Below are 10,000 nucleotides of genomic sequence, written 5' to 3'. Positions count from 1 at the left end.
TCTGTACTGTGTGTGAGCTGGAAAAACTCCAGTGTGTATACACAGCCTAGGCTCTGTAAACGGGCATGTTACTAGCTACGGTGGGCCCTACCCTTTGTTTACATGCCAGTTTACAGAGCCTAGGCTGTGTATTAACCCAGATTATATTCCAGTGCACACACAGTACAGACAGGTTTTTTTATTATTATAACCTTTATTTAACCAGGAAAGTCTTATTGAGATTAAAAATCTCTTTTACAAAAGAGTCCTGGCCAAGACAGGCAGCAGCACAGTTAGTTACAGACAATCATTTAAAAACAACAGAGAACATAAAAACAGAGTCACAGTCAGAACATCATCAAACAAAGCATGTACAGACAGAAGAGCTTCAACATCATTAAGTAAGGACTTGAACATGTTTAGAGAAACAGTACCTCCTACTAGCTGCAGTGCGCTCACACACTCGTCCTCTTCCTCCTCTTCCTCAGGAGGGGGCGGGCTGGGGGGGTCCGGGGTCGTCTCCATGGTGACACAGGGCTCAGGGGTCGTCTCCATGGTAACACAGGGCTCGGGGGTCGTCTCCATGGTTACTAAACTCTCTGCCTGAGAAGAGAAAAGATCAAATGATTTATGATGAACTGACTTTTTTTTTTAAATATTTTTTTTGGGCATTTTTATGCTTTATTGATAGTGTAGAGACAGAGTTGAAATGGGGCAGAGAGGGGAGTGACATGCAGAGAACGACCGCGGGCTGGAATCGAACCCGGGTCCGCTGCTGGCCGAGGCCCATGGGGGGGGACGCCCTACCAACTGAGCTAAGGGATTTCTCACTTTGTCATTAAAAGGCTCCGAGGAACTTTCAGTGTGTTGATTCTACCGCCCCCTTTGGACAAAAGCAGTAATGTTTTCACCACGCCAGCTGTTGTTCCTGGGTGAGCGTATACCCATGACAAAGGCATTAAGAAAAACTATATAAAAATAGCATTCTTTGCACTGATGGTCTCGTTTGCTGTTACATGTCACACACACGTCTCTCACCTTGAAGTCAGATTTCTTCTTCTTTGATGTCGAGGAAAGAAGGAGTCGGACTCTGGAACAAATAATACATATAATATTTATTGTATATTGTGTGTGTGTGTGTGTGTGTGTGTGTGTGTGTGTGTGTGTGTGTGCACACAGGGCGATGTGATGCGTCTAGTGTGGCTTTAAGTGTGGCCTGCTGCTTTGCATGCTCTCGCTTTCAGATGTCACCGCTGGCTAGCCCTGTGCGAACGGGGGAGCCGAGTGCGTAAGCCTCCCCTTGCCAGTACATAGCCTCTCCATCGTCAAGACCTCTGCTGTGCCTCCTCGTGGCCACACACGGTAACTGGGTGCCTTGCGGCTCCAGGCGAAACCAGCAGAGGATCTCGGAGCAGCAGGAGGCCCCAGAGGTGTGGAACCAGAGGTGGACTCCCCTGGAACCACACCATCTCCTGCCCCACTGTCTTGTGGGTGCCCATGGCTGGGAAAAGACTATGGGAGAAAACCCAAAATGAAAAATCTGCGGTGGAGACCCGCACCAGGCGAGCGCCACTATACCGACGACTTGGCAGTCTCCTGCAACACTCCACAGTGACTGGCCGTCTTGGATCTCACCTTGCCTCCAGCCTAACTGTGGCTTGCCAAGATGGTGGATTGAGGATGGTGCACCCTTTCCCCACCTTAAGCATCTATTGCACAAGTCTCACTTTATGCCCCCCCCCCCCTCCCCGCTACTTCTTTCCCTCATCCCCTATTTCCTTCTTTCTTCAAAAGTCCTGCGGCGATGGAAGCAGAGCAGTAGGAGCAGGTCTGGAGAGACCGGAAGCTCTTAGCCCTGCGCTACACGTGAGGCGGCCTTGGATAGATGGTCGCTGGCATGGCTGGGGCTCGAAGACAGCAGCTTCCAGAGGCAGCTTCCAGGGTGACTGGGCGGCCCTATTTAGGATCCGCACCGCCCACCCCACATGGGGAAAGGTCTAGAAAAGGTGACCTAAACATTGTCTGTCTTCATTGCACACGGGTGGGTAGCCGAGCTCACCGTGTCTCCCTTTTTATCGGTCGAAATATTAAAACTAAATCTTCTACCCTAACCCTGGCTACATGGAACGTAAGGACACTACTCGATACCGCCAACCAACCGGAGAGACGCACGGCACTGATTGCCCATGAACTGAATAAATATAACATTGATATAGCAGCCATCACAGAGTCTCGATTCTCTGGTGAAGGGTCCCTCACAGAGAGTGGAGAAGGCTACACCTTCTTTTGGAAGGGAGTGCCTGAAGACCAACCACGCATACATGGTGTTGCTTTCGCCATACGAACAGCCCTCATCCAGCACATTCCAACCACCCCCATTGGAAAATCTGAGAGACTCATCCAGTGGCGTATCCCTTTGTCAAAAAAACGTCACTTATCAATTATTAACGCATATGCTCCGACCTTACCTACCAACGAGGCCTCTAAAGATCAGTTTTATGCATTACTCCACACCACCCTGCAAGCCATCCCTCGGGAGGACAAGCTAATCCTCCTTGGCGACTTTAACGCCAGGGTTGGAACAGATCACCACATATGGGAAAAGGTGCTGGGCCACCATGGAACTGGCAAATGTAATGCTAATGGACTTAGGCTCCTCAGCCTTTGCTCTACACATGCGCTCACCATCACCAACACTATATTCCAACTCCGTGACATGCATAAAACCACCTGGATGCATCCACGTTCTAAACAGTGGCACCTCATAGACTTTGTAATCACACGACAAAGTGATCTCAAAGACGTCACGATCACTCGCTCAATGCGAGGTGCAGATGGAGGGACAGATCACCGTCTTGTACGAACGAAGCTGAACCTCAAGATAAGGCCGCCTATACGACGATGTGCACCACCTGCTCGTCTGAACATACGCGCTCTCCAAGATGAGAAAATCCTCTCTACATTCCAAGCAGCACTGGAAAACGAACTCACCATAGACACAAGCAACCTCCACACTACTGCAGACCTCACTAGAACCTGGGACAATGCATGCAGCAACATCCTAACTATATCTCGACGTGTACTAGGCGTCAATAAAAAGAAGAACAGGGACTGGTTTGACGACCAGGCAACAGACATCCACAAGCTCATTGCTGAAAGAAATAAAGCCTTCGCAGCTGCATTGGACAAACCATCTCACGCCAGGCGTAAGAAGCTCGCTGCAATACGCTCAAAGACACAGAACATGATTAGAGAAATGAAGAACCAATGGTGGACAAAACTGGCTCAAGAAGTTCAAGGCTATGCAGACTCCGGAAACCAAAAGGAATTTTATAATGCCCTTAAAACCGCTTATGGGCCTTACAAAAATGCCTCCCACCCAGTCAGAAGTGCAGATGGGAACACACTGCACACAGAGAAAACAGAGATCCTCACACGCTGGGCAGAATACTACCAAGATCTTCTGAACAAAAACACGCAAACTGACCCTAACCTGCTCAATGAACTCCCTGATCTACCATTCATTCAGGAGCTGGACGCTCCCCCTTCCCATGCTGAAGTCAAGACATCCATTGATAGCCTTAAAAACAACAAGGCAACTGGACCTGATGGCTTACCCGCAGAAATACTTAAGTATGGCGGTGATGCCATCATAAATAACATCCACGCCATCATCACAATCATCTGGGTTAGTAAATGCGTCCCACAACAGTGGAAAGACGCTGACATCACAAACATCTACAAAAAGAAGGGTGACGCGGCTGTGTGTGGAAACAGCCGCGGAATTTCACTGCTCTCTGCAGCGGGCAAAGTCCTTACAAGGCTCATGCTGTTTCGGCTCCTTGTACACATTGCCGAGGATGTTTTACCTGAAACACAATGTGGTTTTAGAAAGCAGAGAAGTACCATTGACATGCTCTTTGTAGCCAGGCAGCTGCAAGAAAAGTGTCGAGAACACCACAAACCACTTTATATGGTCTTTGTCGACTTAACAAAGGCCTTTGATACAGTCAACAGGCCACTTCTCTGGAGCATCCTGGAGAAATTTGGCTGCCCTCCGACCTTCCTTGCAGTTCTAACAGCCCTCCATGATGGGGCTATGGCACGCGTCATCAGTGGAGGTGGGAAATCTGACCCCTTCACAGTAGGTTCGGGTGTCAGGCAGGGCTGTGTTATTGCCCCCATACTCTTTAACCTCTTCCTAGCCGGTGTTATGAAGACTTCCGCCCATTTGCTCTTGCCGGATGCCGGGATCCCCATCAAATATCGCCTCGATGGTAATTTATTCAACCTCAGACGCCTCCAAGCAAAAACCAAAGTGACAAAAGAAATCATCCGTGATCTGCAGTATGCAGATGATGCTGCCTATGTCAGCTGTTCACCTGAACACCTGCAGCACACCCTAAACACCCTAGCCGACACATACAACCGTGCCGGTCTTACTATCAATACATCCAAAACTGAGGTTTTAATAATGCGGGATCCTCCTCAAGACCCCGTCACATTCCATATTAACAACCAACAACTCAAGACCGTCCCACACTTTCCATATTTAGGCTCCATAGTCACAGACACTGGTGACATTACCAACGAAGTCCACAGAAGAATCAGCCTAGCATCTGCCTCCTTTGGAAGACTGAACAGCAGAGTCTTTCATAACAGGGACCTAACAATACATACCAAAATGACTGTTTACAAAGCAATATGCTTATCTATCCTTCTGTATGGCTGTGAGGCGTGGGTTCCATATAGGAAACATCTCAGTAAACTGGAATCATTCCATACAGGCTGCCTTCAGCGCATACTGGGACTGAAGTGGTGGCACAGGATCCCAAAAACTGAACTTTATGAATGCGCTAACATCGAGCCCCTGGAAGTCTTGCTTTTCCAAAAACAGCTGCGGTGGGCAGGACATGTAATCCGCATGCCTCAGGATAGGCTACCCCGAAAGGTCCTATACGGAGAGATCCCAGACAGCAGTAGGTCAGCAGGAGGTCAGCGCAAGAGATACAAAGATCACTTGAAAACTTCTCTTAAGTTGTGTGGCATCCAACCACTAGTGCTGGAGACATTGGCCTCTGACCGACATCAATGGAGTGTATCCTGTCACAAAGGCTCTGTAACCTACGCAACTCAATTAAAAAACAAAGCAGCAGCAAAGCGGGTACTACGTCATCAACCACCCGCTACGCAAGGGGAATTCTGCTGTGATGTATGTAACCGTATTTGCGGATCACGAATAGGACTGCACAGCCACAGACGAACCCATCAGAAGTAGCCAAGAGCCATGGACTTTTTGATTCTTCTGATTCTTCATCCTCAAGGGCATAAATGTGACGTCATCGTCGAAATCGACGGACAACTTAAGAAGAAGAAAGAAGTGTGTGTGTGTCTGTCTGTCTGTGTGTCTGTGTGTCTGTCTGTCTGTCTGTCTGTCTGTCTGTCTGTCTGTCTGTCTGTCTGTCTGTCTGCCTGTCTCACCTCTTGCCCATGATGCTAGCGGTAGCATCAGCTAGCTCTCTGTCTGCTTCACTCTTCTTGCGGCGGCGGTTGGGACGTTGTTGTGGTTTCTTTGCGCTGTTGTTGTTGTCGTTGCCTGTCTCCGTGGCGACGCTGTGTGGGCTGTTCCCCCCCGGTGTGCCCCCCCCTCGGCTGTTCAGATCCCTCAGAACCTCGTAGTTGATCTTACTGGAGATTTTCTTCTTCTCCAGCATTCTCTCTATCGCCTCGCCGGCCGTCTGAGCCAGTTGGTCCTTCTTTCTCTTCTGCTTCTTAGGCTGACAGACAGACAGGCAGGGAGAGAGACAGGCAGGGAGAGAGAGAGACAGAGAGAGAGACAGGCAGGGAGGGAGACAGGCAGAGAGAGAGAGAGACAGGGAGGGAGGGAGGCAGACAGGCAGGGAGAGAGAGAGACAGGGAGAGAGAGAGACAGGGAGGGAGGGAGGCAGACAGGCAGGGAGAGAGAGAGACAGGGAGGGAGGGAGGCAGGCAGGGAGGGAGGGAGACAGGCAGGGAGAGAGACAGACAGGGAGAGAGACAGGGAGAGAGACAGGCAGGGAGAGAGACAGGCAGGGAGGGAGAGAGACAGGCAGGGAGAGAGACAGACAGGCAGGGAGAGAGACAGGCAGGCAGGGAGAGAGACAGACAGGGAGGGAGGGAGGGAGGGAGAGAGACAGGCAGGGAGGGAGGGAGACAGGGAGGGAGAGAGACAGACAGGCAGGGAGAGAGAGAGGGATGGAGGGAGACAGACAGGCAGGGAGAGAGAGAGGCAGGGAGAGAGACAGGCAGGGAGAGAGACAGACAGGCAGGGAGAGAGACAGGCAGGGAGGGAGGGAGAGAGACAGGCAGGGAGGGAGAGAGACAGGCAGGGAGAGAGGGAGGCAGGGAGGGAGAGAGACAGGCAGGGAGAGAGACAGGCAGGGAGGGAGAGAGACAGGCAGGGAGGGAGACAGACAGACAGACAGGGAGGGAGGGAGGGAGACAGAGAGAGAGACAGGCAGAGAGGGAGACAGGCAGGGAGGGAGAGAGACAGGCAGGGAGGGAGACAGGCAGGGAGGGAGGGAGAGAGACAGGCAGGGAGAGAGACAGACAGACAGGGAGGGAGGGAGAGAGACAGGCAGGGAGGGAGGGAGACAGGGAGGGAGAGAGGGAGGGAGGGAGAGAGACAGGCAGGGAGGGAGACAGGCAGAGAGACAGGGAGAGAGAGAGACAGGGAGGGAGGGAGACAGGGAGGGAGGGAGAGAGACAGGCAGGGAGGGAGAGAGACAGGCAGGGAGACAGGGAGGGAGAGAGACAGGCAGGGAGAGAGACAGGGAGAGAGAGAGACAGGGAGGGATAGAGACAGGGAGAGAGACAGAGAGGGAGACGGGGAGAGAGACAGAGAGAGAGACAGAGAGAGAGACAGGGAGAGAGACAGGGAGGGAGACAGGGAGAGAGACAGAGAGAGAGACAGACAGACAGACAGGGAGAGAGAGACAGACAGACAGACAGACAGGCAGGGAGGGAGACAGGGAAAGTTTAGTTGATGTAAGTGCTTTACCTGGCACAGGTGATTATACTTTGATTACATATGGTGATGGCGGCGGCGCGCATGAACGCAGCGGCTCGGTACTCTCTGTTAGTAAGCAGCTTTTTATTTGTATTTGTGTTTTGTGTATTTGTCCGTACACTGGACGCTCGTGTCACGTACGAGCGAGCTGAACTCCTTGCTATCGGAGAACGGCGTCCGGATCACATTAACGAGAGATCAGACTCCATTCCTCCGGAGATACTGCGACCTGAAGGGCTCGAGAATGGGATCTACTGCGGGCTCAGGAGGCACCGGAGGCGGCGTCGGGACAGAAGGAGGAAGCGGGGCAAGAGGGGAGGACTGCACGCTAGGCTACGAGCTAACCCGCATCGACCACCGCTTCCCAGTCTCTTTCTTGCCAACTGCCGGTCACTCGTCAACAAGATCGACGAAATGAGGCTGAGGATTGCATCGAACAAAATGGGCAACTGCGTGACTGTAATCACGGAGACTTGGCTGGATAACTCCGTCCCGGACGAAGCTATCGGACTAGCAGGCTACACGGTCTATCGAGGTGACAGGACTGCAGCTTCCGGTAAAACCAGAGGGGGAGGGGTCTGTATCTATGTAAACAATGACTGGTGCACAGCAACAGATGTCGTAGGGACACACTGCTCCCCAGATTTGGAATATATAGCAGTGAAATGCAGGCCGTTTTACTTGCCAAGGGAGGTTTCTGCAACTCTCATCGTAGCTGTTTACATCCCACCACAAGTGAACACCAAACTAGCTTTAGAGGAACTGTACAGCTTTATTAACAGCCAACTAAACCAAAACTCCACAAAAATGTATGCTTTCCTACCAGAGATAAAAACACACTGGACCAAGTATATACAAATATACAGAGGGCATACAAAGCTGTACCATCCCCACAACTCGGATTATCAGACCATATCTCCTTGACACTGATTCCATCTTATAAACCAGTTGTCTGTAGAACCAAACCAGCTGTGAAGACAGTACAGGTATGGAGTGAGGAAGCTGTTAGTTCACTACAGGACTGTTTTGAGAGCACAGTGTGGGAGGTTTTTTCGCAGGGGGCCAACTTGGAGGAGTACACCTCTAACGTCCTGGATTACATTCAGTTTTGCACCGAGACAGTACTGAGCACCAAAACTACCAAGGTGTTCCCTAACCAGAAACCCTGGTTTGACTGTAATGTGAGGTTGCTGCTCAGGGCGAGAGATGCTGCATTCAGGTCGGGTGACTTGCTGGCCTATAGTACTGCCCGACGAGACCTAAAAAAGGGCATCAAAGAGGCCAAAGGCAAGTACAGACAGCGCATTGAGGGTCACTTTAAAAATAAGGACCCCAGGAGCATGTGGAGAGGCATTAAAACTCTAACTGACTACAAACACAAGACCACAATGGTTAATGAGGACAGGGACCTCCCAGATACCCTAAACCACTTTTTCGCCCGCTTTGACAAGCAGCACAGTGGGGTGACAGTGGAGCATCAGGTGACAGGGCCAGAGGAGGAGGAGCCACTCACTCTTCAGCACCACCAGGTGAGGTCTACCTTGAGAAGTATTGACATCAACAAGGCTGCTGGACCTGATGGGGTGTCGGGCCGTATACTGAGGTCATGTGCCGACCAGTTAGCAGGAGTTTTCACAGACATCTTTAACCTCTCCCTGCATCAAGCCGCCGTCCCCACCTGCCTTAAGTCCACTACCATCGTCCCTATCCCCAAACGATCTGCCATTACCTGCCTCAATGACTACCGCCCAGTCGCCCTCACCCCAGTAATAATGAAGTGCTTCGAGCGGATGATACTGGTGTACATCAGAGACCGCATCCCTGTGGACTTGGACAGCCACCAGTTTGCCTATAAAGCAAACAGGTCCACAGATGACGCTGTCTCCATCGCACTTCACACAGCCCTGTCCCACCTGGAGCATCCCAACACATATGTAAGGATGCTCTTTGTGGACTTCAGCTCCGCATTCAATACCATAATCCCCCATAAACTGGTCCTCAAACTCATTGATCTTGGTCTGCCCACCTCACTCTGCTCATGGATCCTAGACTTCCTCACGAACAGACCGCAGAATGTCAGAGTAGGGGATCTGACATCCTCAACTATAACCCTGAGCACAGGTGCGCCCCAGGGGTGTGTACTCAGCCCAGCCCTCTACACCCTCTTCACCCATGACTGCGTCCCCACCCATCCATCCAACACAATAATAAAGTTCGCTGATGACACCACTGTGGTGGGGCTCATTACTGACAACAATGAGTCCCATTACAGGCAGGAGGTCCAACACATGGCAGAGTGGTGTGTGGATAACAACCTGATCCTAAACACCACCAAAACCAATGAAATCATTGTGGACTTTAGGAGATCCAAGAGGACCATGCAGACCCCAATTACCATAAATGGAGAAGAGGTGGAGAGGGTGGACTCTGTGAAATTCCTGGGGACATACATCACTAAGGACCTAACATGGGCTACTCACATATCCAGTCTCGTGAAGAGGGCCCAGAAGAGGCTCTTCTTCCTAAGGAGGCTAAAACAGGCTGGTTTAGCCTCACACCTGCTCATTAACTTTTACAGGAGTACAATTGAGAGCATTCTCTGCCAGGGCTGCTGTGTGTGGCATTCAGGCTGCACAGCGGAGAGCAAGAGGGACTTGGCCAGGGTGGTTAAGTCGGCCAGAAAGATCATCGGAGCTGAGCTCCCAGACCTGGACTCTGTGTGGGGTGACCGACTGAAGAAGAAGGCAAGGTCAATAAGTTCTGATATAACCCACCCAGGACACACCTTGTTTGTTCCCCTACCATCGGGGAAGAGGTACCGCACACTGCGGGCCCGCACCACCAGGATGAGGAACAGTTTTTTTCCAAGAGCTGTAGCCTCCATCACCCCCTCCCCTCCCCAACCCCCCTAACAAAGCATTAAGAACAACACGCACATCTACATTTTTAATCATTATAATTTTTTTATCTTCA

General features: G+C 51.1%; 1 protein-coding gene across 1 annotated transcript in view; it reads right to left on the bottom strand.

Moving 5' to 3' along the window:
* Window positions 1-10,000, bottom strand: part of LOC307270955 (transcription factor IIIB 90 kDa subunit-like) — a 35,624-nt gene that overhangs the window by 1,490 nt on the left and 24,134 nt on the right. The window contains exons 14-16 of the mRNA XM_080054842.1: window positions 5,461-5,756; window positions 1,018-1,069; window positions 414-582 (exon numbers count right to left, since the gene is read on the bottom strand). Coding sequence (XP_079910968.1) covers window positions 414-582; window positions 1,018-1,069; window positions 5,461-5,756 — 517 coding nt within the window. The remainder of the gene's footprint in view (window positions 1-413; window positions 583-1,017; window positions 1,070-5,460; window positions 5,757-10,000) is intronic.

The sequence above is a fragment of the Ammodytes marinus genome, assembly GCF_949987685.1.
Source record: "Ammodytes marinus genome assembly, contig: scaffold_195, whole genome shotgun sequence".
In the NCBI taxonomy this organism is placed as follows: domain Eukaryota; kingdom Metazoa; phylum Chordata; class Actinopteri; order Uranoscopiformes; family Ammodytidae; genus Ammodytes; species Ammodytes marinus.
Note: the sequence above shows the minus strand (reverse complement) of the source record. Positions and strands in the feature narration are given on the sequence as shown.